General features: G+C 43.4%; 1 protein-coding gene across 2 annotated transcripts in view; it reads left to right on the top strand.

Moving 5' to 3' along the window:
- Window positions 1-27,317, top strand: part of LOC141157026 (FRAS1-related extracellular matrix protein 1-like) — a 264,796-nt gene that overhangs the window by 99,095 nt on the left and 138,384 nt on the right. For both annotated transcript variants that reach the window (XM_073643738.1, XM_073643739.1), the window contains exons 22-24: window positions 152-293; window positions 14,156-14,351; window positions 19,611-19,875. In XM_073643738.1, coding sequence (XP_073499839.1) covers window positions 152-293; window positions 14,156-14,351; window positions 19,611-19,875 — 603 coding nt within the window. The remainder of the gene's footprint in view (window positions 1-151; window positions 294-14,155; window positions 14,352-19,610; window positions 19,876-27,317) is intronic.

The raw sequence follows: 27,317 nt of genomic DNA, 5'->3' as shown, positions 1-27,317 counted from the left end.
CTTGGAGTTCAGTAGTCAGTGACAGCGGGGCAGTCGCAGCGCCGGTCATATTGGCTGTCACCCAGCTTTCCCAGGAGCAGATAGATGATTATATGTCTGTGACCAGGGAACATCCTCAATAATCCAATTATTCTGCTTATATCATATTTAGGAATGGGGGACTGGAGGTGGATCTGGCCGGTAATAAAGTCATCTCCTGCCTGGTTTTGGAAGCGGAGGATAAAGATTCCCGGAGGACATCGATTTACTACACTATTAACAACACCCCCATATACGGGGAGCTGAAGAAAAAGGTCAGTGAGGGGTCACTTTATCGTGGGGTTCATTATAAGGCACCCCCATAAGTATGCCAATCACAGCGCCCTCATAACAGGGCAGTCACAGGACTCTCATGACAATACCAGCCACAATGTCCAGTAACTGTGCCGGTCATAGTGCCTACACAACAGAGCCAGCCCCAGTGCCCTCAAAACAGCATCTGTCACAGGACCCACATAACAATGCCAGCTACAGTACCCCACAGCAGTGCCCATCACAGGACCCACATAACAGTGCCAGCTACAATACCCCATAGCAGTGCCCATCACAGGACCCACATAACAATGCCAGCTACAGTACCCCACAGCAGTGCCCATCACAGGACCCACATAACAGTGCCAGCTACAATACCCCATAGCAGTGCCCATCACAGGACCCACATAACAATGCCAGCTACAGTTCCGCATAGCAGTGCCCACCACAGGACCCACATAACAATGCCAGCTACAATACCCCATAGCAGTGCCCATCACAGGACCCACATAACAATGCCAGCTACAATACCCCATAGCAGTGTCCATCACAGGACCCACATAACAATGCCAGCTACAATACCCCATAGCAGTGCCCATCACAGGACCCACATAACAATGCCCATCACTGCACCCACATAACAATGCCAGCTACAGTTCCGCATAGCAGTGCCCACCACAGGACCCACATAACAATGCCAGCTACAATACCCCATAGCAGTGCCCATCACAGGACCCACATAACAATGCCAGCTACAATACCCCATAGCAGTGCCCATCACAGGACCCACATAACAATGCCAGCTACAATACCCCATAGCAGTGCCCATCACAGGACCCACATAACAATGCCAGCTACAATACCCCATAGCAGTGCCCATCACAGGACCCACATAACAATGCCAGCTACAATACCCCATAGCAGTGCCCATCACAGGACCCACATAACAATGCCAGCTACAATACCCCATAGCAGTGCCCATCACAGGACCCACATAACAATGCCCATCACTGCACCCACATAACAGTGCCCGTGACAGGGCCCACATAACAATGCTAGGTATAGTTCTGCATAGCAGTGTCCATCACAGCACCCACATAACAGCATCAGTCACAGGACCCACATAACAGTGCCCATCCCAGGACCAATATAACAATGCCAGCTACAATACCCCATAGCAGTGCCCATCACAGTACTCACATAACAGTGCCCATCACAGGACCCACATAGCAGTGCCCATCACAGCACCCACATAGCAGTGCCCATCACAGGACCCACATAACAGTGCCCATCACAGGACCCACATAACAGTGCCCATCACAGCACCCACATAACAGTGCCCATCACAGCACCCACATAGCAGTGCCCATCACAGTACCCATCACAGCACCCACATAACAGTGCCCATCACAGCACCCACATAACAGTGCCCATCACAGTACTCACATAACAGTGCCCATCACAGGACCCACATAACAGTGCCCATCACAGCACCCACATAACAGCGTCTGTCACAGGACCCACATAACAGTGCCCATCACAGCACCCACATAACAGTGCCCATCACAGCACCCACATAACAGTGCCCATCACAGGACCCACATAACAGTGCCCATCACAGCACCCACATAACAGTGCCCGTCACAGTACTCACATAACAGTGCCCATCACAGCACCCACATAACAGTGCCCATCACAGCACTCACATAACAGCATCTGTCACAGGACCAACATAACAGTGCCCATCACAGGACTCGCATAACAATGCCAGCTACAATACCCCATAGCAGTACCCATCACAGGACCAACATAACAATGCCCGTCACAGGACCCACATAACAATGACAGTTACAGTACCCCATAGCAGTGCCCATCACAGCACCCATATAACAATGCCAGCTACAATACCCCATAGCAGTGCCCATCACAGGACCCACATAACAGTGCCCATCACAGGACCCACGTAACAGTGCCCATCACAGGACCCACATAACAATGTCCATCACAGGACCCACATAACAATGCCAGCTACCATACCCCACAGCTATGCCCATCACAGGACCCACATAACAGTGCCCGTCACGGACCCACATAATGCCAGCTACAGTACCTCACAGCAGTGCCCATCACAGGACCCACATAACAATGCTAGCTACAGTACCCCACAGCAGTGCCCATCATAGGACCCACATAAGTGTCCATCACAGTACCCACATAACAGTGCCCATCACAGCACCCACATAACAATGCCAGTTACAATACCCCATAGCAGTGCCCATCACAGGACCCACATAACAATGCCAACTTCAGTACCCCACATAACAGTGCCCATCACTGGACCCACATAACAGTGCCCATCACAGTACCCACATAACAGTGCCCATCACAACACCCACATAACAATGCCAGCTACAATACCCCATAGCAGTGCCCATCTCAGGACCCACATAACAGTGCCAGCTACAATACCCCATAGCAGTGCCCATTACAGGACCCACATAACAGTGCCCATCACTGGACCCACATAACAGTGCCAGATACAATACCCCATAGCAGTGCCCATCACAGGACCCATATAACAGTGCTCATCACTGGATTTACATAACAGTGCCAGCTACAATACCCCATAGCAGTGCCCATCACAGCACCCACATAACAATGCCAACTTCAGTACCCCACATAACAGTGCCCATCACTGGACCCACATAACAGTGCCCATCACAGTACCCACATAACAGTGCCCATCACAACACCCACATAACAATGCCAGCTACAATACCCCATAGCAGTGCCCATCTCAGGACCCACATAACAGTGCCCATCACTGGACCCACATAACAGTGGCAGATACAATACCCCATAGCAGTGCCCATCACAGGACCCATATAACAGTGCCCATCACAGTACCCACATAACAATGCCAGCTACAATACCCCATAGCAGTGCCCATCTCAGGACCCACATAACAGTGCCCATCACAGCACCCACATAACAATGCCAGCTACAATACCCAATAGCAGTGCCCATCACAGGACCCACATAACAGCGTCCGTCACAGGACCCACATAATAGTGCCCATCACAGGACCAATAAAACTATGCCAGCTACAATACCCCATAGCAGTGCCCATCACAGGACCCACATAGCAGTGCTCATCACAACACCCACATAACAATGCCCATCACAATGCCCATCACAGCACCCACATAACAGTGCCCATCACAGGACCCACATAACAGTGCCAATCTTGGTGCTTTAGACAGTCAGCAATGTCAGACACATTACTAGATAATGGGGCCATTCCAAGTGCCCTTATAACGAGAGCCTGGTTGTTGTGGGCTACTATTTTTCTGCACCTACAGGAGGCGCGGGGATTGGAACACAGAATCCACAGTCTCCACATTGGGAAGACCTTACCCCTGCCCTCAATGTCGCCCCCCGCTGTGTCAAATAAGTAATACCCATAAGTAAGGTGTTCAATATTTGTAGGTGCATCTGCCGATACTTATTTGTGTATATCGGTAAGAGGTGTTAATTTTTCATGTACTTATATAGCACCAACATATTCCACAGCACTGTACAGATTGTCACACAGTCCCTGTCCCCAGTGGTATTCACCATCTACTTTCCTAATATTAGACACACTCTAAATAAGCAACAGTGCTAACTACTGAGCCATCCCAATATGTGTGTGTATATCCGTGTGCGCCTGCGTATGTTTGTTTTTTGTGTATATAAGTATGTATCAGCGTATCTGTATTTGTGTGCATGTCTGTAGTTGTGTATCTGTGTGTGTTTTTTTCCTATATACAGTATGTGTGTGTATATGTATATGTGTGTTGTGTTTTCCTATATGTGTGTGGTTTCTTTATGTGTATATGTGTGTATTGTCTCTCTAAGTGTATACAGTTGTGCTCAAAAGTTGACATACCCCGGCAGAATTTTTCCTTTCTTGGCCTTATTTCAGAGAATATGAATGATAACAAAAAACTTTTTCTCCACGCTTGGTTATTGGTTGGGTGAAGCCATTTATTGTCAAACTACTGTGTTTTCTCTTTTTAAAACTTAATGACAACCAAAAACATCCAAATGACCCTGATCAAAAGTTCACACACCCCAGTTCTTAATACCGTGTATTGCCTCCTCTAACATCAATGACAGCTTGAAGTCTTTTGTGGTAGTTGTGTATGAGGTTCTTTATTGTCTCAGATGGTAAAGCTGCCCATTCTTCTTGGCAAAAAGCCTCCAGTTCCTGTAAATTCCTGGGCTGTCTAGCATGAACTGCGCACTTGAGATCTCCCCAGAGTGGCTCAATGATATTGAGGTCAGGAGACCGAGATGGCCACTCCAGAAACCTTCACTTTGTTCTGCAGTAGCCAATGACAGGTCGACTTGGCATTGTGTTTTGGATCGTTGTCATATTGGAATGTCCTAGTACGTCCCATGCACAGCTTCCGGGCTGATGAGTGCAAATTTTATTATTATTATTATTAATAATTTATTTAGCGCCATTGATTCCATGGCGCTGTACATAAGAAGGGTTACATACCAAATACAGATATCACTTACAGTAAACAAACTAACAATGATAGACTGGTAAGGAGGGAAGAGGACCCTGCCCTTGTGGGCTTACATTCTACAGGAAAGGGTTGACAGTAGGTTGAGGGATTGCAGAAGTTCCGGTGTTGTTGGTTGAGGTGGCAGCAAGCAAGGTCATGGCAGGCTGTAAGCTTGTTTGAAGAGATGGGTTTTCAGGTTCCGTCTGAAGGATCCGGATGTGGTGGATAATCGGACGTGTTGAGGCACAGAATTCCATAGGACGGGGGATATTCGGGAGAAATCTTGGAGGCGATTGCGTGAGGAACGAATAAGTGTGGAGAAGAGAAGGAGGTCTTGGGAGGAACGGAGGTTACGTGAAGGAATATAGCAGGAGATTAGTTCAGAGATGTACGGAGGAGAGAGGTTATGAATGGCTTTGTAGGTCAGTGTTAGTAGTTTGAACTGGATACGCTGGGGGAATGGGAGCCAATGAAGGGATTTGCAAAGGGGGGTAGCGAAGGAGTAGCGAGGCGAGAGATGAACAAGTCATGCAGCAGAGTTGAGGATGGATTGGAGGGGTGCGAGAGTGTTAGCAGGTAGGCCACAGAGGAGGATGTTGCAATAGTCGAGGCGGGAGATGATGAGGGCATGCACAAGCAGTTTAGTAGATTGAGGGTTGAGGAAAGGACGAATTCTGGAAATAATTTTGAGCTGGAGGCGACAGGAGGTGGCGAGAGCTTGGATGTGGGGTTTGAAGGACAGGGCAGAGTCAAGGGTTACTCCAAGGCAGCGGATTGTCGGTACAGGGGAAATAGTAATGTCACTTATTGTGATAGACAGATCAGGTGAGAAGGATATGCGAGATGGGGGAAAGATAATGAGTTCAGTTTTGTCCACATTGAGCTTGAGGAAGCGAGAGGAGAAGAAGGAGGATATGGCTGCTAGACATGCTGGGATTCTGGACAGCAGAGAGGTGACATCTGGGCCAGAGAGGTAGATCTGGGTGTCGTCAGCGTACAGATGGTACTGGAAGCCATGGGATTTTATGAGCTGTCCCAGGCCAAGGGTATAGATTGAGAAGAGTAGGGGTCCTAGGACAGAGCCTTGAGGGACTCCAACAGAGAGGGGGCGGGGTGAGGAGGTAGTGTGGGAGTGGGAGACGCTAAATGTGTGGTTAGAAAGGTATGAGGAGATCCAGGATAGGGCAAGGTCTTTGACGCCAAAGGAAGAGAGGATCTGTAGTAGGAGGCAGTGGTCAACTGTATCGAAAGCAGAGGACAGGTCAAGAAGAAGGAGTACAGAGAATTGTCTGTTAGCTTTGGCTGTAAGTAAGTCATTGGTGATTTTGGTAAGGGCAGTTTCGGTGGAATGGTGGGGGCAGAAGCCGGATTGTCGGTTGTCGAAGAGAAAGTTGGATGAAAAGTGGGAGGAAAGTTCAGCGTGAACGTGTTGCTCAAGGAGTTTGGAGGCAAATGGGAGCAGTGATATGGGGCGATAGCTGGACAAGGCGGTTGGGTCGAGGGATGGCTTTTTGAGGATGGGCGTGATTGTGGCATGTTTGAAGGCAGCGGGGAAAGTACCAGAAGATAGTGATAGGTTGAAGAGATGGGTTAGGGATGGGATGAGTGTGGGGGTGAGGTTGGGGAGGAGGTGGGATGGGATGGGGTCGAGTGCACATGTGGTGAGGTGTGATTTGGAGAGGAGACGAGTAAGGTCTCTTTCCGTGATGTTGGGAAGGGAGGTTATGGGGGTAGGGAAATGCTGTGGAAAACAAAGGGGTTGTGGTGGTCGGACAGTAAAGACTTGCCGTGTTTGGCCAATCTTGTTTTTGAAGTGTGCGGCAAACTCCTCAGCAGAGATGACGGAGGTCGGAGGGGGCAGTGGAGGGCGGAGGAGAGAGTTAAAAGTGTTGAATAGCTGTTTGGGGTTGTAGGATAGGGAGGATATGAGGGTTGTGAAGTAGGCCTGTTTAGCAGAGGTGAGTGCTGACTTGAATGCAAATGTTGCTTGTTTGAATAAAGTGAAGTCATCTTGAGTATGTGTTTTCTTCCAACTCCGCTCCGCAACCCTGGACGCTTGTCGAAGCTGTTTAGTGAGGTTGTTGTGCCAGGGTTGCCTGTTGACTCGTCGCGCTCTGCCATGCACAAGAGGGGCGACCGAGTCAATAGCTGATGCGAGCGTGGCATTTTAGAAAGCGGTGGCGCTGTCTGTGTCATGGAGTGAGGATATGGATGTCAGTGGTAGAACAGAGTCAGAGAGTGTGTGAGTGTCTAGATGTGCAAGGTTTCTGCGGGGGTGTGCTAGTTGCCGGACATGGGTGACAGGTGGGGAGGACAGGGATGAGAATGTGAGTAGATGGTGGTCAGATAAGGGTAGGGGGGAGGTTGTGAGGTTAGATAGGGAGCAGAGTCGGGTGAAGATCAGGTCCAGTGTGTGTCCGTCTGTGTGGGTAGCTGAGGAGGATCACTGAGTAAGTCCAAAGGATAAAGTAAGCGACAGGAGTTTGGATGCTGTTGACTGGCGAGTGTCAGTGGGGATGTTGAAATCACCCATGATGATTGTGGGAATGTCAGCAGAGAGAAAGTAAAGAAGCCAGGTGGAGAATTGGTCAGTAAAGGCGGTGATCGGGCCCGGAGGTCGGTATATCACAGCCACTTGGTGGTTGGAGGGAGAGTAAATGCGGACAGAGTGGACTTCAAAAGAAGGGAGAATAAGGGAGGGAAGAGGAGGAGTAGGGCTAAAGGTGCAGTTGTTAGAGAGGAGAAGACCCACTCCTCCACCATGTCTGTTTCCAGGACGAGGAGTGTGGGTGAAGTGGAGGCCACCGTAACACAGCGCAGCAGGGGAGGCAGTGTCAGGGGGTGTTAGCCGTGTCTCTGTGATGCCCAGCAAGGAGAGATGATGAGAGGTAAAGAGTTTGTGGATAAAATGGAGCTTGTTGCAGACAGAGCGGGCCTCCAGTATTGCCTCCAGTATTTGCTGATAACGTGCTGCATTCATCTTTCCTTCAACTTTTACCAAGTTTTCTGTGCCCTTGTAGCTCACACATCCCCAAAACATCAGCGATCCACCTCCGTGTTTTACTGTAGGAATGGTGTTCCTTTCATCATAGTCCTTGTTGACCTCTCTCCAAATGTAACGTTTATGGTTGTGGCCAAAAAGTTCAAGTTTGGTCTCATCACTCCAAATTACCTTGCTCCAGAAGTTTTGAGGCTTGTCTCTGTGCTGTTTGGCGTATTGTAGGCGAGATACTTTGTGGCATTTGCACAGTAATGGCTTTCTTCTGGCGACTCGACCATGCAGCCCATTTGTCTTCAAGTGCCTCCTTATTGTGCATCTTGAAACAGCCACACCGCTAGTTTTCAGAGAGTCCTGAATTTCAGCTGATGTTATTTGTGGGTTTTTCTTTGCATCCTGAACAATTTTCCTGGCAGTTGTGGCCGAAATTTTTGTTGGTCTACCTGACCGTGGTTTGGTTTTAACAGAGCTCCTGATTTTCCATTTTTTAATCACAGTTTGAACGCTGCTGACTGGCATTATCAATTCCTTGGATATTTTTTTGTATCCCTTTCCTGTGTTATACAGTTCTGCTTCCTTTTTCCATACATCTGTTGACAATTCTTTTGATTTCCCCATGACTCACAATCCAGAAACGTCAGTGGCTGGATGAAAGATGCAAGAGTTTGTCTGGATCCCAGAAACTCACTCAGCTTTTATACACACACACTGATTACAAGCAAACAGGTCACAGGTGAGGATGTTACCTTTAGTAGCCATTCAAACCCATTTGTGTCAAATTCTGTGCATGTTATCAGGCCAAAATCACCAGGGTATGTGAACTTTTGGTCAGGGTCATTTGGATGTTTTTGGTTGTCATTAAGATTTAAAAAGAGAAAACACAGTAGTTTTACAATAAATGGCTCCACCCAACCAATAACCATGAGTGACAGAATTGCAGGGGTGCCAATACTTTTGGCCACCACTGTATATATGTATATTGTGTGTCTCTATGTGTATATGTGTGTCTTGTGTTTTCTTATATATGTGTGTGTGTGTGTGTGTGTGTGTGTGTGTGTGTGTGTGTTTTTTATGTGTATATGTGTTTTGTTTGACTGTATTTGTATGTGTGTGTTAGTGTGTGTGTGTATATACAATGCTCAAAAAAATAAAAGGAACACTTAAACAACAGAATATAACTCCAAGTAAATCAAACTTCTGTGAAATCAATCTGTCCACTTAGGAAGCAACACTGATTGACAATCAATTTCACATGCTGCTGTGCAAATGGAATAGACAATAGATGGAAATTATTGGCAATTATCAAGACACCCTCAATGAAGGAGTGGTTCTGCAGGTGGGGACCACAGACCACATCTCAGTACTAATGCTTTCTGGTTGATGTTTTGGTCACTTTTGAATGTTGGTTGTGCTTTCACACTTGTGGTAGCATGAGACGGACTCTACAACCCACAGAAGTTGCTCAGGTAGTGCAGCTCATCCAGGATGGCACATCAATGTGAGCTGTGGCAAGAAGGTTTGCTGTGTCTGTCAGCGTAGTGTCCAGAGGCTAGAGGCGCTACCAGGAGACAGGTCAGTACACCAGGAGACGTGGAGGGGGCCGTAGGAGGGCAACAACCCAGCAGCAGGACCACTACCTCCGCCTTTGTGCAAGGAGGAACATGAGGAGCACTGCCAGAGCCCTGCAAAATGACCTCCAGCAATCCACAAATATGCATGTGTCTGCACAAAAGGTTAGAAACCAACTCCATGAGGGTGATATGAGGGCCCGACGTCCACAGATGGGGGTTGTGCTCACAGCCCAACACCGTGCAGGACGCTTGGCATTTGCCACAGAACACCAGGATTGGCAAAGTCGCCACTGGCGCCCTGTGCTCTTCACAGATGAAAGCAGGTTCACACTGAGCACATGTGACAGACGTGACAGAGAGAGCGATCTGCTGCCTGCAACATCCTTCAGCATGACCGGTTTGGCAGTGGGTCAGTAATGGTGTGGGGTGGCATTTCTTTGGAGGGGCGCACAGCCCTCCATGTGCTCGCCAGAGGTAACCTGACTGCCATTAGGTACCAAGATGAGATCCTCAGACCCCTTGTGAGACCATATGCTGGTGCGGTTGGCCCTGGGTTCCTCCTAATGCAGGACAATGCCAGACCTCATGTGGCTGGAGTGTATCAGCAGTTCCTGCAAGATGAAGGCATTGAAGCTATGGACTGGCCCGCCCGTTCCCCAGACCTGAATCCGATTGAGCACATCTGGGACATCATGTCTCGCTCCATCCACCAACGTCACGTTGCACCACAGACTGTCCAGGAGTTGGCGGATGCTTTAGTCCAGGTCTGGGAGGAGATCCCACAGGAGACCATCCGCAACCTCATCAGGAGCATGCCCAGGCGTTGTAGGGAGGTCATACAGGCACGTGGAGGCCACACACAATACTCAGCCTCATCAGGAGCATGCCCAGGCGTTGTAGGGAGGTCATACAGGCACGTGGAGGCCACACACAATACTCAGCCTCATCAGGAGCATGCCCAGGCGTTGTAGGGAGGTCATACCGGCACGTGGAGGCCACACACAAATCCAGGCCTCCATTGGTTAATAAATTTGATTTCCATTGATGATTTTTGTGTGATTTTGTTGTCAGCACATTCAACTTTGTACCGAACAAAGTATTCAATGAGAATATTTCATTCATTCAGATCTAGGATGTGTTATTTCAGTGTTCCCTTTATTTTTTTGAGCAGTGTATATATATAAATATTATATACATATAATATGTGTGTATGTGTTTGCATCTCTATCTGTATGTGTTTGTGACTGTGTATATGTGTGTGTTCAGTATGTATGTCTGTGTATATGTGTTATGCTTTCCTATATTTATGTGTGTGTGGTGTTTCTATGTGTATGTATGTGTGACTATGTAAACATGGGTGTTGTGTTTTCCTGTATTTGTAGGTGTTGTATCTTTATATGTATATGTGTGTTTATGTATATCTTTGTGTATATGTGTGTTGTGTTGAGTATGTGTATACAAGTGTGTTGTGTTTTCTACATATGTTTGTTGTGTATCTCTGTGTTTGTGTATATGTGTGGGTTTTGTGTCTTCCTGTACTTGTGTATCTCTGTGTATGTGTATATGTCTGTGTTTTTGTGTGTAAGTCTGTGTTTCTGTATATATGTGTGTTTTGTGTCTTCCTGTACTTGTGTATTTCTGTGTATGTCTGTATATATGTCTGTGTTTATGTGTGTATATATGTGTGTTTTGGGTCTTCTTTTACTTGTGTATCTCTGTGATGTTCTGCATTAATTCCCATGGAATATTTGGTAATTGAAGTTCCCATACTCCGCTCCCACGCACGTATCAAGGGAACCCCATTACACAGTGCTGTATTGTATATAGGGTATTAGCCATGCGGCACAGACAGATGTCCACATTTTATAGATGTGTCAGTTGATATTTCTGCATTTTATAGGTTTGGGAATAAAGGGAGAACATCTGAGGTTGATCGTTCTTTCATATCGTCACTTTTTCTCATAGAGGATTGAATCCTCGGGAATGAGCACAGAGCCGCGGTTCAGGTCAATGTAAATCCATTAAAGTGACATCAGAGTCTGTAACTAAATATCACTCGGTAGTAAGGAGATTTACACTTACATACATTTTGTATCAGGTCTTGTTTTCACAGTCTCTGCTTGCTGTAATACAATTGCAAGTAACAAACTTCATGAATATTGCCTCATAAGTTCTGGCTAGTTTCAGGTGGTCTAGGTGGGCATTGAGATAATACCTATATACCTGGTGGTCTAGGGTAAGAGAGGGGCTAATGTAAGGATTTCTTGTTGGGGTAGTGTTGTTATTCCTGGTGATTTACAGCAATAGTGGAGCATTAGGTTTGTTTTCCCTGGTGGTTTAGGACAATGAATGGGATAAGGTCATTATTCCACGTGGTCTTAAGGCAGTAAGAGTTAATTCCAAAATTCTTGGTGGTTTAGGGCAGTGAAGGGGTTAATGTGAGGATTTCTGATGATCTAGGTTGGGCAATAAATGGCGTTCAGCTTAGTATCCCTGGTGATCTAGGGTAGTGAGGGTTTTAATCTCAGTAACTCTGGTGGTCTTGAGCAGTATTAATGATAATGTTAGGACCTCTGGTGGTCGTAGGCAATGAAGGGGGTAAGGCCAGTGTTCCTGGTGGCCTAGGGCAAACAAATGGTTAATTTTAAGATCCCTGTTAGAGGGCTATTAAAGGGTTATTGCTGCACATCTGGAGTGCAGGGGGATACCTACTTGCTCGCTGTAACAGGGGGCTGAATACTGATTGTTCAGCCTCTTGTTTCCTTTGTGCACTGATCATAGAGATTAGTGGAGGGAGAAGATAGAAATCACTCAGGTATGATCGGGCAGAACGAGTGAGGAACTCTGCCCCATCATTAGGAGAGCTCAGGGAGTCTGTGCCACGCTGCCTACAGGAAACAGTGGTGACAACTCCTCAGTGTTATACCTCTGCCCATCATGTGGAAATAAACTATTTTGTATTGAAAAACAGCAAGCAGAGTTCTTAAAAATAAGAATTGATATGGAAAGAATATTGAAAATCTTTTCCTAATTAGCAGATTACCCCTTTAAAAGAGTCAGCATGTCCAAATTATGTTACTGAAAAATCGAATGAAGCGTCCCAGCAGGACAACTTCCATTCATAAGCTCTATTGGGTCTTATGTCCACTTTTTCCACAATATTTTGTTGCTCCACTGCATGTCAAATTTCTTACAAATCAATCAACTTTGCAAATGCTACATGAAAAAAAAAACTACAGTTTTGTGTCTACGGCTCCTACACAGTCCCATTGGTTTCTATATTTCGAAACTCTATGTAACCTGATCCTGCAGTCATGATCCCTTATCCATGGAGGCACATAGATGTGCATTGGAGCTGAATACACAAAACAGTAAAGGCCCCTTCACACTTAGCGACGCTGCAGCGATCCCGACAACGATATGACCTGTCAGGGATCGTTGCTGCGTCGCTATGTGGTCGCTGGTGAGCTGTCAAACAGGCAGGCTCACCAACGATCAGGGGAGCAGCGACATCGTGGAAAGAATCTTTCCACGATGTCCTGTTCCTGGTTACCAGCCTGCTGAAGCAGGAGCAGGCTGGTAACCTTGGTAAACATCGGGTTACTAGGGGCACACGCGCACCTAGTAACCCGTTGTTTATCATGGTTACCACTCTGCTACAGTGAGCGGGAGGTTACCGCTCACTTTAGCAGGCTCGTAACCATGATAAACAGCGGGTTACCAGGTGCGCGTGTGCCCCTAGTAACCCGATGTTTATCATGGTTACCAGCCTGATCACTGCTCCCGCTGGTCACACACAGCGATATGTGCTGACCAGCGGGAGGGCAACGACCAAAAAATGGTCCAGGACACTTTGCAGCGATCAGCGACCTCACAGCAGGGGCCTGATCGCTGCAAAGTGTCACACATAGCGACATCGCTGGTGAGGTCGCTGTTGCGTCACCAAAACCGTGACACAGCAGCGATCTCGCTAGCGATCTCGCTATGTGAGACGTGGGCTTAAGAGATTTTTAATCAAAAAACATGTACTTTTTTTTTGCTGTCCACGCTTTGGAGCAACAAAAAAAATCTTGCAAAAGTGTAGACGCCCTTTAATTTCCTTATCATCTGATCTTGCGGTCATGCTCTATTTTGTTTGTCCTTTCCTGAATGTATACAGTGTGAAATAAATATCATACGTTCAGGATCAGGTGACACATAGTTCTGCATTGGAGCTGTAGACGTGAAATGGTGGCAGATTTTGAAAAACTATTTTTTTTTAGATTTATTACAGCAAAACATATATAATGTGTAAGATAATAAAGTTTTGCCACTCTCCCTCGTCCGGCATCATAAGGGACACATATAGTCCTTTGAAAAAGTTTTCATACCCCATGAATGTTTCCAAATTTTTTCACGTTATACCCACAAGCTTAAATGTATTTTATGTAATATACGAAAACTAAGTAGCAAGTACTTGTAAAGTGTAAAGGAATTTCTACATTATTCATACCTTGTGGAAAAGTTCACGGGGTATGAATACTTTTTCAAGGCACTGTAAAAGTCAGGAAACGAGGCCTGTAGACCCAAAAGTATATAAAAAGTGGAAGAGGTGCTGTATTTTACTGCTTGCATTCTGGAATCATTGGTTGCAAAAGTTTACATACCCTTTCATTTTATGTTAGGAAGGAAAAAAAAAATGCATCCTTCGAAGCCTGAGATTATGCGTCCTTCTTAATCGGGTTCTTTTTCTCTAGGTGGACTCATCTTGGGTCACTCTGTACGCTGGTATGAATTTCACGCAGGAAGATATAGATATGAACCATCTCTGGTATTTCCACACCATAATCCTGGGGTGCAAGGGACGTGACAGTTTCCGATATTACGTAACAGATGGGGAGCACAACACGGCCCCACAAACTTTTTTCATCTCCATTTTAAATATAGAGAAAGGTAAGTTTTATGGGCCGGGGAGTTATGTGGGTTTATATCAGAGCCAGACAGCGATAATATTGTATTATCCCATGAATTCAGGACAATTCTATGTCTCTGCTGAGTGGAACAAATACCTCGTGAGCCTTCAAAAACAGTTGTGCTCCGCAGACATGCAAATTACCAGAGTGTCCATTATCCACATAGCTGAATCAAGGAGTCAAGTTTATAAGACGGCCGACAATCGAGTGTCTGTTTTCAATGACCGTTCCGGCGGGCCATCTGTACTGATGTCATTTCCATGGAGACTAGTCACCAAGTCCAATTATTCGAATAATAGCCAAAAAAATTTCCCACGTGTGTGGCAATTACCCCCTTGTCAAAGAACTGGTATTTAAGGAAAAAGAAAATAAAAAGGAAAATCGAAATCAATTAAATTAGGATATTTTACCAGCGAATTTCTATCATTAGTAAATAAAAAAAAACAGTAAAGTTAAGAAAAAAAGAAAATTCTGAAATGTAGCAATGATTTTAAATTATTTTTATTAATTCTTAGATGTCAAATAATTTCAAAAATATTTCACTTTTCAAATAAATTAAAATTTCTGTACTTTGTTTTTTTTTTTCCTGATCCAAATAGTAGATTTTATTAAAATAAAGTAGTTCATGATTTATGATGTCCCTTTTATGTATTTACTATATATTTAAAAAAAATACCTGTAGTTTTCTTTTTCTGACCCGAATAGTATATTTTCGAAATATAAAGTAGTTTATGATCTATGATGTCCTTTATTATGTATTTATTATAATACTTATGATATATTAAATTAACTTGTACCTGTAGTTTTCTTTTTCTAACCCCAATAGTATATTTTCTAGATATAAAATAGATTATGATCTATGATGTCCTTTATTATGTATTTATTATATTTATTATATATTAAATAGCTTGTACCTGTAGTTTTCATTTTCTGATTCGAATTGTATATATTCTTAATATGAAGTAGCTTATGATCTATGATGCCCTTTATTATGTATTTATTATATTATTGATTATATTTATTTAATGACGTTGTTTTAATGTTTTAATTAATTCAATTATTTTATTTTTAGGACATTATGATAATTTTTAATTGGCCAATCAAAATTTATTTTGATTTTGTATTCACTAAAATATTAAATATGATTTAGTAGATTGAAGATTGAAATCAAATTTATATCTAATTTATAGCTTACGTTCTATGATTATAGTTTACCAACAATATGTAAAACTGAGCGGACATTCACTTTGAAGTATAACATTTTTGGAAAACCATGTTAGGAGCTGAAATGAATACGCTGCCAATGAGAGATTGGCACTGGAGAATCAGACGCTGCTAATTCCCATGGGGGGGGGGTCCCTGGCAAAAAAACAAAAATCTTCCCTATTCATTTCCAATGCAACTTGCGCTTAAAACCACTAAAAATCATCAGCGCCATCTGCAAACTGCAATTCATAAACACTTTGTCAGGATGCCATGCTCCCTGACATCACAGAAAAAAAACCACAACGTTGTAATAAAGAGAGGTGCTTGTTCTGCCCAGCAATTAAATGCATCTCATTTATTTTTCTTACAGCTGAGGCTTTATTTATTAGTAAACAGCTGCATCGGTAACTTTTTGTTGTTTTTTTTTTTTGTTTTTGTTTTTTTGTTATTTTTTTCTTGGCTAGATGATTGCCAACTGGTGCTCCAGATAATCCATAGTAATCACTGTGCTGCTTTACACAGGGCAGAAAATAGCAAAATAAAAAGGGTCACCCAAATTCTAATAAAGGGATAAAGATGAAAAAAAAAATGGCAGGATTTAAGCAAACAAAAAAGTTAGGTTGAAAGGAATAATTTAGTGATAATTTAGGGTTTAAAAATTGCACAATTGTTTTTTTTTTTTTCAATCATTGAGGGAAAAATAATAAAAATCAACTAATCATTGGGGTTAGATTGCTTATTGTGTGAGGTTGTTCGCACGGTACTTCTGTATATTTAGTTCTCTTTTTTTGCGCTTTTTGACGTGAACTATATGCTTATGGTTTGCTAACTCAACATTAGCGTTGGGTCTATTTTTGCAACAATATTAAAGGGGCCGTCTCCTCTTTATAATCCCTTTTTAAATTCCCTGTCAATGCATAGAGATGTCCATAGAGTGGAGTCCCCCAATTAAGATATCCCACTATGAAGCAGTGCAGAGAACCACTATTGGACCACGTTCACACGTTCAGTATTTGGTCAGTATTTTCCATCATTATTTGTAAGCCAAAATCCAGAGTGAAACAATCAGAGGAAAAGTATAATAGAAACACATCACCACTTCTGTTTTTGGCTTACAAATACTAATGTAAAATACTACCAAATACTGAACGTGTGAACGTGGCCTTAAGCAGTGGCTCTTACTTGGTCCTTCCATGTTTATCTGAATGGGCCCTGTAATACTACATTTCTCCTGTAGTGGACACTGCAGGAGAAATGTTTAGCCAGCTGCAAAATCCGCTGATCGCCCTAGTGGTTCACATATTATAGGTGTAACTTTTATCACAGTGATTGGAGAGAGTTTTTTTTTCTCCACTTATACTGATAAAGTCAAGAGAGGAAAATAATCCACCACAATTGATCTCCAAACATGACTCCAATGACTACAGGCAGTGAGAGGGACCAAAGCACATTAAATTGGGGTCTCCTCGCTGGTGTTTGTTCACACCACAACACTCTGCCACCCTTATACAGGAGTTGCACTTTAGGAGACACAATCCTCCATCCTCTTCCTGATAGGACACATTCAGGGCACGACTTTTTGTGTTCCCTAAATCACCCACTAGATAAGATCATTGGACTAGTATGAGCTAGGTCCTCATCTTCTCACTGGGAGGAGGAGAAAAAATATTTCCCTAATTAAGATGTATTAAGTCCAGCATAGAATTCCCATGCACCATTGATGAGTATGTGCTACTCAGCAGGGCCTCCCACCAGGTCCAAAAACAGCAGCAAATCCAAAGATATTTGGAGGCCCCACAGAGATCCTTATAAAAATCCAATCTTTATACCAAAATATTTAAAACATCACAGCAATGAGGAGTTAAAAATCGAGCAGCGTTTTGGCCAAATTGGCTTTCTCAAGACTAAAATACAGTCACAATACATAGATATTCAAACACAGCTAAGTGTAATGGGCAACACCTCTTCCACCTACCTTTCTTTCACGTGTACCATTGATTTATGGAAAAAAAATGACGGGTACTCTTTAAGGTTTTCTAGGAAAAGAAGATAATAAAATAATAAATAAATAATCAAATAAATAAAATAGTAAATAAAATAAATACATAATCAAATGTCATTTTCTACTCTTTCTAGCGGTTTTCTAGGCAGGAGGACACTTTGTGATCAGCTTATAGCAAAGGAACCCTTCTAACAATAGGGATTGTCCAAAACAGAGAACCCCTTTTATGGTATTTGGCAGCTTTAAATGGGTTTTCCACTTTTAGAAAAAAGGACCCCAAATGATTACCATAATGTAAACTAACAAGGACAGAGAGAGTTCAACCTCTGCTGCCTCAGTCTCTTAGCTCCAGTGATGTAATGTAGCCAGTTCATATCACAGCTGTATCCAATCACTGAGCTTAGTGGCTATAGCAATGCAGTCACCACTGCAGCCAATCACTCAGCTCAGTGGCACTACCAATATAGTCACCACTGCAGCCAATCACTCAGCTCAGTGGCACTACCATTGTAGTCACTGCTGCATCCAATCACTCAGCTCAATGTCTCGGCCAACATAGTCACCTATGTAGCCAATCACTCAGCTCAGTGGCACTACCAATTTAGTTACTACTACAGCCAATCACTCAGTTAAGTGGCACTACCATTGTAGTCACCGCTGCAGCAAATTACCCAGCTCAATGGCTCTGCCAGTATAGTCACCACTGCAGTCAATCACTCAGCTAAGTGGCACTACCATTGTAGTCAGTGCTGCAGCCAATCACTGAGCTCAATGTCTCTGCCAATATAGTCACCACTACAGCCAATCACTCAGCTCAGTGGCTCAGACAATGTAGTCTGCAGAGAACCAGAACTGGATAAGGGAAGGGTGAGTCCTTGTAATTTTAGATTATAGAAATCATTTGGGGTGCTCTTTTCTAAAATTTCCTTTAAGGGTTTACATGTTCAGTACTTCTGACACGCATCGGTTTCCTTCCAGAGCGGAGTTTGGTATGATCAGAATCATTACATTTATGTGAACTGCTAATACATTTTTTTTTCAAATATTTTTTTGCATTATCCCATTTAAAGAAACCTAGATTTATTTGATTTCACATGCCAAGTTGCATTGTCAAGGATCAGTAAAAGCATAGACCGTCCTTCAATATTAACGACGTTGTCAGATGCACCCAGCGTATGATGTGTATCCTCCCTATGACTCCATATGTCACGCACGTCAAATCTCCACACATGTATGAAACCTCTTTCGATCTGGCCCCTGTGATCGTTAGGAGACGGAGTCTCGGGCTAATAGGCTGATCTCAGCAGTGCGCTCCTCCAGGCTCTTCTCCATACAGTTTGTGTGGTTGTGACCATGCATTCAAATTGGTTTCAAAGGTTTTACAGCAGAGAATACGGCCAAACACAGCTTGTTGCTCCCTAAGTTCTTTGTCCGTCATCACTTTTAATATAATTAGGATTCCTTTGCCAAAACCAATAAGCTGCGCGACATAATAAAGCCTGTATCTGCTTAACAACGTCCAGGCTGGAAGCAAAAGCATTTAACACATTGTGTTCCTTTTCTACAGCTCACAATGGGCTGAAATCATCAGAGCCAACAGAAGAAATCTGGCTTCGGATTCATTAAAAAGGCAAAACCCCAATTAAATGTATAAAAGACAAAAAACAAAAGAAGAGACAAAGATTAATTTCTTTTTAAAAAGCAAGGAGATTTTCCTTATTTTGGTAGTAGTTGATAAAAATGGACGATTTCAACTGCAGCAAACAAGCAAAATTGATGAAAAATTAGGAACGATGGGCGAAATTCATAACTGCGGATATTTTCAGTCGATGTTCTGCACACTTATTTACAATCCTATAAAAGATAGACAAAACTTAGTTATTACCCCCATAGAAATACAAGGATGCACATGAGATACATTATAATGCACAATGGTGCACAATGCCGTGTGTTGTTCCTGTTCATACTTCATCATTTCTGCTCCTATTGTGCTTCCTCTCATCTTCTCGTTTCCCGTTTTTCCTTCCATAGGTGACATTGTTTTACTCACCAGCCCTGTAACTTTAACAGAGGGTGACAGGGTGACCTTGATGACAGATGTTCTTATGGCAACAGATGGCACGGGAAAACCAGAGAAGCTGCTGTACGCCGTTTCTGTGCCACCTGTTCATGGTCAGATTGAGTACATCAATTTTCCTGGCGTGCCCATTTCCAGTTTCAGCCAGTTGGATGTGGCGGCTCAGAAGGTTTGCTACGTCCACGACAACAGCCGTGAGGCTGGCAAGGACTCATTCAGGTGAGACGTTGTATGGGCATCTCATAAAGGGTTAAATGTGTTGGAATTCTACCATATGCTGAACTGGCACATGGGAATATGCAGGATTCCACTCTCTCCGGGGGGATATAGTGTCAAATCTATTTTGCAAATTTGGATGAAAATTTCACAAAAATTAACAACATTTTTGCACCCTAATATTGGAAAAATGTCAAATATCGGTCTAATAATATGCCTTGACTTATATCCCCACACCACTGATACACATCATACCTTACCAGAAATGTGAACACAATATTTTCTTTCTGGGCAAACAATGACTGGACAGGTTAGAATTCCACCAAAGGAATCCGGTAGAAGCGGCACTAGATGTATATGGCAGCCACTTATCTCTTTACCTTCAAAGAAACACCGTAGTATGCCACGTTGGCCAAGACAAGGCTGGGAACATACCTACCAACCATTACTTCACTATGTCTGCATACTTTCCAAATCTCCTTGAAACCCCGGAAAGAGGAGAGACCTCCTTGATTTCAGTAAGAATTGACAAGTCCAAACCTCCAAACAAAGGAACACCCAAATGTTTTCTTCCTCATGACACTGAGCCGCAGCAGAAAGATGCACAAATCTGGGAAAGGTAACATAATGTGGCCTGAAAAATGGGGCGTTAAAAAAGGGAGGTGTGTATGTTCCAAAAAAAATATTCCTAATGGAGTTTACCCACTTAGCAAATTTATAACATAGTCACATTATAAGATATAACTGTACAATCACTAGTGGTCCAACTTCTGGGACCCCCACTGGTCCCAAGCTGAGGGGTTCAAAAGTCCATTGTGTGAACGGAGCAGTTGTGATCATGTGTGACCACTATGGTCATTGAAATATTTTTACATTGACACTCCGCTTTTAAAGCCACACACCCGTCACTCCCCATTTACCACCTCCTGAATGTGCATTTGGATCCTGGCGCTCCATCTGATGATGATGATGATGATATTGCAGCACTCTAGCGTTATGCACCAGTGATTTTGCATGCAGCGGAGTTTCCAGAGACTTCCGCACTGCCAGGGAGTTTTGACAACTTTTCTAGGAATCTGGGTGATCTCCCCTTTATGCACTGCCACAAGGTATTTTCCAGTGGAAGCCGTCTTCACATCACATCTTTAATGTTTTAGAATACATGTACTTCCTTAATGGAAACTACTCCCCGGATGTGAACATCCATGTTTACCCTATTGTGCCCACAAATTCACTAATGATAGGGCAGCGTTAACTAACAATCTCACTGCCACACTAACTGCCGGGACTGGAGGACCTCTGACCTGACTATATAACTCAATATTGACAGCGCAGTTCACAAAGGGAGAGGATCATCCCCACCATCCCAAGAGTACGAGCTTGTCTACTATAAATTAAATGCTAAGTTACACATACTCCAAAATGGAGTCTAAGCACTACTAAAAACAATAAGGCCATTATATTAGAAACTTTGGCGCACTTGGAACTCTCTGGAAGTGAGACATATAAATTTGTGCCTGGCTTAACCAATTTGCCTTGAACATGAAGATTATGCATAAGTCACACATCAGAAAAAAGTGACATTTTTGCAGCACATATGCAATGGATGTTGGCATTTGCACCAAAACCTGGAACAAATACATTGGTAAATGGGAGCAAACCGTCATGTAGAAGACAATAAAGTAAAAAAAAAAAATTGCATCCAACTTAAAATTGGGAAAGCCAAGAGTGTATTTGCCTTTAAGGGGTTCAGAAAATGAATATGGCTGCCACTGGCACCAAAATGCATGAAGTATCATTGCTGAGATGTGTTGGTGCTGGCACAGCCTACTACAGTGTGTGACCTTGACTTTGCTGTATAGATGTTTTATACATTTACATGACATTGTGGTATTTTTATATAAGCTGTGATACAAGCATTGCTTGGGAGGTGAGACTTATCATCCCAGATGGCGGCGGAGTTGTTACTTAGATAAAACATTTTTCGTCTATTATTTCGCATAAAAACACAATAGTCAACAATGTTAAATAGATTATCTCATGGAGTATCTGCTCTTCTCCAGACTTCTCATGTGTCTGCATATTGGCTGGAGGTTATGGGGATGGGGTCCTGGCTGGAGATAATGGGGAAGCCGTGACTAGAGATGATGGTGGAAGCCCTGGGTTTAGAATGAGATGAAGGATGAACCCTGGCTGGAGATTATGGGAGAACCCAGGCTAGAGATGATGGGGGAGCCCTAGCTGGAGATGATGGGGGAACCCTGGCTAGAGATGACTGGTGAGTCCTCACTGAAAATGACAGGGGAACCCTCGCTAGAGATGATGGGGGAGCCCTGGCTAGAGATGATGGAGGGATCATCACTGGAGATGATGGAAGAACTCTGGCTGGAGATGATGAGGGCTGGCTGTAGATGATGAGGAAGATTTGGCAGGAGATTATGAGGGAACCCTGGTTAGAGATGATGGTGAAGACTTGACTGGAGATGATGGGAAAACTTGGGTTGGAGATGATTAAGGAACTCTGGCAAAGGATGATAGGGGAGCCCTGGCTGGAGATGATGAGGGAACCCTGGCTAGAGGTGACGGTGGAGCCCTAGCTGGGGATGACGGGGGAGCCCTGGCTGGAGATGATGGGTGAACCTGGCTAGAGATGATGGGGGAGCCCTGGCTGAAGATGATGGGGGAACCCAGGCTAGAGATGATGGGGGAGCCCTGGCTGGAGATGATGGGGGAACCCTGGCTAGAGATGATGTGAGAGCCTTAGCTGGAGATGATGGGAGAGCCTTGGCTGGAGAAGATTGGGGAGTCCTGGCAGAGATGTGAGAGCCTTGGCAGGCGATGATGGGGGAACTTTGGCTTGAGATGATGGGAGAGCCCTGACCAGATATGATGGGGGAGCCCTGGCTGTAGCTGATGGAGGGATCATTGCTGGAGATGATGGAAGAATTCTGGCTGGAGATGATGAGGAAGATTTGGCTGGAGATGATGAGGGAGCCCTGGTTGGAGATGATGGTGAAGACTTGACTCGAGATGATGGGAGAACTTGGGTTGGAGATGATTAAGGAACTCTGGAAGAGGATAACGGGGGAGTTCTGGCCAGAGATGATGGGGGAGTCCTGTCTAGAGATGATGTGAGAGCCTTAGCTGGAGATGATGGGAGAGCCTTGGCTGGAGAAGATTGGGGAGCCCTGGCAGAGATGTGAGAGCCTTGGCAGGCGATGATGGGGGAACTTTGGCTTGAGATGATGGGAGAGCCCTGACCAGATATGATGGGGGAGCCCTGGCTGGAGAAGCTTGGGAAGTCATGTCTAGAGATGATGTGAGAGCCTTGACAGGAGATGATGAGGGAGCCTTGGCTGGAGATGATGGGAGAGCCTTAGCTGGAGAGGATTGGGGAGTCCTGGCTAGAGATGATTTGAGAGCCTCGGCAGGAGATGATGGTGGAACTCTGGAGCCTGTCTGACTTTTGAGTGCTGTTTCCCAATTATAGGGTCAATGTTTTTAAGCGAAAGCATCTGACTGTGTAAAGGATCTGAGATACAAACTCTTAAGATGGATGTTCCACAATGGACATATATAAAAGTCTGAACGCTGGAGAAGAATAGGCTCCTGCCACAATTCTCCAGTTCATTTGAGACTTGAGAGAAGTGAGTCTTTAGTATCAGGTCTCTATTGCTGGCAGATGGGCTCATACACTTTCATCAAAATGTGCACTAATAAATCCACTTACAGTAGTGTTCAAAATAATAGCAGTCCAATATGACTAACCAGATTAATCACTGTTTTTGTTATAAATTATATTTATCGCATGTCAAACAATTTACCAGTTGGTGCAGTAGATTCTAAGAAAACCACCAGACTCCACATTCATGATCTGCAGGTTTTTGAGTCTGTGTGTTTGAATAATTAACTGTACGGGGTGTGTTCAAAATAATAGCAGTGTGGAGTTCAATTAGTGAGGTCAATCATTCTGTGAAGAAACAGGTGTGAATCAGGTGGCCCTTATTTAAGGGTGAAGCCAGCACATGTTGTAAGTGCATTTCTCCTTGAAAGCCTGAGAAATATGAGTAGTTTGAGACATTGTTCTGAATAACAGCATACTTTGATTAAAAAGTTGGTTGGAGAGGGTAAAACTTATAAAGAAGTGCAGACAATGATCGGCTGTTCAGCTAAAATGATTTCCAATGCTTTAAAATGGAAAGCAAAACTAGAGAATTGTGGAAGAAAACAGAAGACTACCATTCGAATGGATGGAAGAATAACCAGAATGACAAAGACTCAACCCATGATCAGCTCCAGGATGATTAAAGACAGTCTCAAGTTACCTGTGAGTACTGTGACAGTTAGAAGACGCCTGTGTGAAGCTAATCTCTTAGCAAGAAGTCCCCGCAAAGTCCCACTGATAAAAAACAACATGTACTGAAGCGGATACAATTTGCCAAAGAACACATCAACTGGCCTAAAGAGAAATGGAGAAACATTTTGTGGACTGATTAAAGTAAAATTGGTCTTTTGGGTCCAAATGCGACAGACAATTCATTAGATGACCCCCAAACTCTGCATTCAAGCCACAGTACACTCTGAAGACAGTGAAGCATGGTGATGCAAGCATCATGATATGGGCATGTTTCTTTTATTATTTATTGCATATCAGGGATCATGGACCAATCTGCATATATTAAAATACTTCAAGAGGTCATGTTGCCTTACGCTGAAGAGGATATGACCTTGAAATGGGTGTTTCAACAAGACAACGACCCTAAACACAACAGTAAACTAGCAAAATCTTGGTTCCAGTCCAACAAAATTGAGGTTATGGAGTGGCCAGTCCAATTCCCGGACCTTAATCTTATAGAACACTTGTGGGGTGACATAAAAAATGCCCTTTCTGAGGCAAAGCCAACAAATGGCAAAAAACTGTGGGCTGTAGACAAAGCATCCTGGGCTGGAATAACAGTTGACAGGTGCCTGAAGTTGTTTGACTCTATGCAACATAGCTGTGAAGCAGTTCTAAAAACTGTGGGTATACAACTAAATATTGGGTTAGTGATTCACAGGAATGCTAAATCCTCAAAAAAGAGACATATTGTGAGTTTATAAAGACAAATGCAGACTGGTATTTTTTTTAGAACAGCCCAATGTTAATTTTTTGTTATTTTCTGTAAAGTAGTTAAAATTATATACATTTCTCTTCATGTTTTGAATAAGAAAACAGTGTGCAATGTTCCCAAAGCTGGAAATAAAAACTAGTATAAAGATTTTGTGCTGAACTCATATTTTGGAACACCCTGCTATTATTTTGAACACTACTGTATAGAGATAGTATTTATAAGTATTCTGTATTACACTAAGGTGATTTGTGCATCTTGCAAAATGCCATTGATGCTTTATGTCTCCAAATAATTGGCAACATTTTTTAGAATTTTTCCTTAATTTTGCACTGTATATATTTATTATGATATATCACATTGTCTTTTCTTTATAGGTAGCTTTTTGCTTTTGTGTGTTTGTTTATTAATTTTCTTACTATGTTGTCAGATCCTACAACTCTCCATGATCTGCTTCCCAGCGTGTCATACCTTAATTTAATATTGACTAAGTCCTAATCTTAGCGCCAGCCTCTGCATGCCTTCAACGTAAGCGGGCAAGGAACATGAAAAGAATTACTTGTACAGTATCTGTCAGAGACGGTACCATCTGCGGCGCTCGCCCTACACCCTAAGAACCAGTTATATTAACTTCTGCTAAAACATCCCACTCTCCCAACCGGCCGCGGTGAAGGTGTCTGCCTGTCACCCCCTCAACGTCAACCAGATGCCGAAATACAGATTACACATAGGCAGGGAGGCATGAAGGAGCCAAGCCTTTCTTAAATTAATTTCTTGGGGGTAAGCTTTATTGGGTTAAATACTGCCTCGTTATTCTTCTCCACAGCTGAGGCTTCTCAAAATGTTTATCTTGTATTGTAACCGGTACCTTCTGGTGCGGAGCGCTGCCAGCTTCCCCTGCCGCTCTCTGCTATATTTCATTCTCACTATTTTTGGAATTGAGCTTCTGGTTCCAGGTGATTTAATTTTTTTTTCAACTTTTTTTTTTTTTTTTTTGCTTCTCTTAAACTCGCCCATCTGCTCGACACATGCAAAACTCACAATCTGCATGCATTAGCTGATAGACAGACGGCCAATACTGGACAGGTCTCGATTAAAGATAATATTAAATGTGAGCCAAATTAAATGTGATAAACCTAATAGTCTCATTTTAATGTCTATATTATGACTTCAACACGCTGTGGTTTTCTGGGACCGGACTCAATGCCTGGAGGACTTAGAGCGGTCACATCTAGAGGATAGGTGATAAGTGATAGATTGGTGAGGGTTCGACTACTGGGACCGTACTGATCGGCTGAACAGGGTATTTTTTATCTCCACTAAAATGGAACAGCAGTGCACATACCCAATGGCCACTTCATTTATTCTCTCTGGGGTTGCCAAAAAAACTAGTGCAGCACTAGGAAGCCCTATAGGAAATTAATAGAGTGGTGGTTGAGCCCCATTCTACTGGGGTCTCATCAGTCAGACCCAATTTATAATATTAAGGGATACCTTATCTTCACGGGAGAACCCCTTTAACGTGACCATAGAGTACATGGACACCCATTCAATTAAATGCCTAACGTGTAATACCACATTTCTGCTGTAGTGGCCACTGCAGGATTAGTTAGCAGCTGTGCACAGCTGATCTAAGAGCAGGAGTCGATCACTTGAGAGTGAGGCAGTCCTCAGTTAGATAAGAGATTGATCCAGGATGACCGATCCCTTTAAAAATTATTTTAAGCCAATCTTTAGATCTTTCTGTAGAAAGTCATGACAAATAACCATCTTTTTTTTTTTTGCAATTTTCCACAGGAATTATAACTCTCCATTCTGAGATTGCCGATTCAAAAATCATCTATTTATGCAGGATTTTTTTATTAGGTACTTTTGAATTGAGGATTATAACTGCATTTTGGAAGTATGGACCCGATTCATCAAACTGTTTGAAATGTTCTAAAATTTTGGGGCAATATATAGATTAGTTGTAAAGTGCTGCGGAATATGTTGGCGCTATATAAATAAAAATTATTATTATAATTATTATTAGATGTGCAAACATTTTTTACTTTGATGTTTTAGAAGACGCCCAGGCATGTTTTCCAGCATTTTGTAGTCATTTAGCCTGGAAAAAAATATATTACTTATTGTTTTATGGATTTCATAAAACGTACGGAAAATGTTATTGAAAAGATACCCCCAAAAAAAGCTCGCAAGAAACACTGGCAGAAAAAGAGCGAAAAAGCTTCAAGAGTACAAAATGCCAGCGAAAAGGAGCTTTCAAGAAAGGTAGATTTTGGCTGCCTGTAAAACGCACAGTGTGAATATGCCCTAATATTGACAGGCTAGATAATA

This window comes from Phyllobates terribilis, unplaced genomic scaffold, assembly GCF_046119375.1.
Source record: "Phyllobates terribilis strain yellow unplaced genomic scaffold, ASM4611937v1 Scaffold_8__6_contigs__length_399053987, whole genome shotgun sequence".
Classification (NCBI taxonomy): Eukaryota; Metazoa; Chordata; class Amphibia; order Anura; family Dendrobatidae; genus Phyllobates; species Phyllobates terribilis.
The sequence above is the reverse complement of the archived record's forward strand: the minus strand, read 5'-3'. Positions and strand labels throughout refer to the sequence as shown.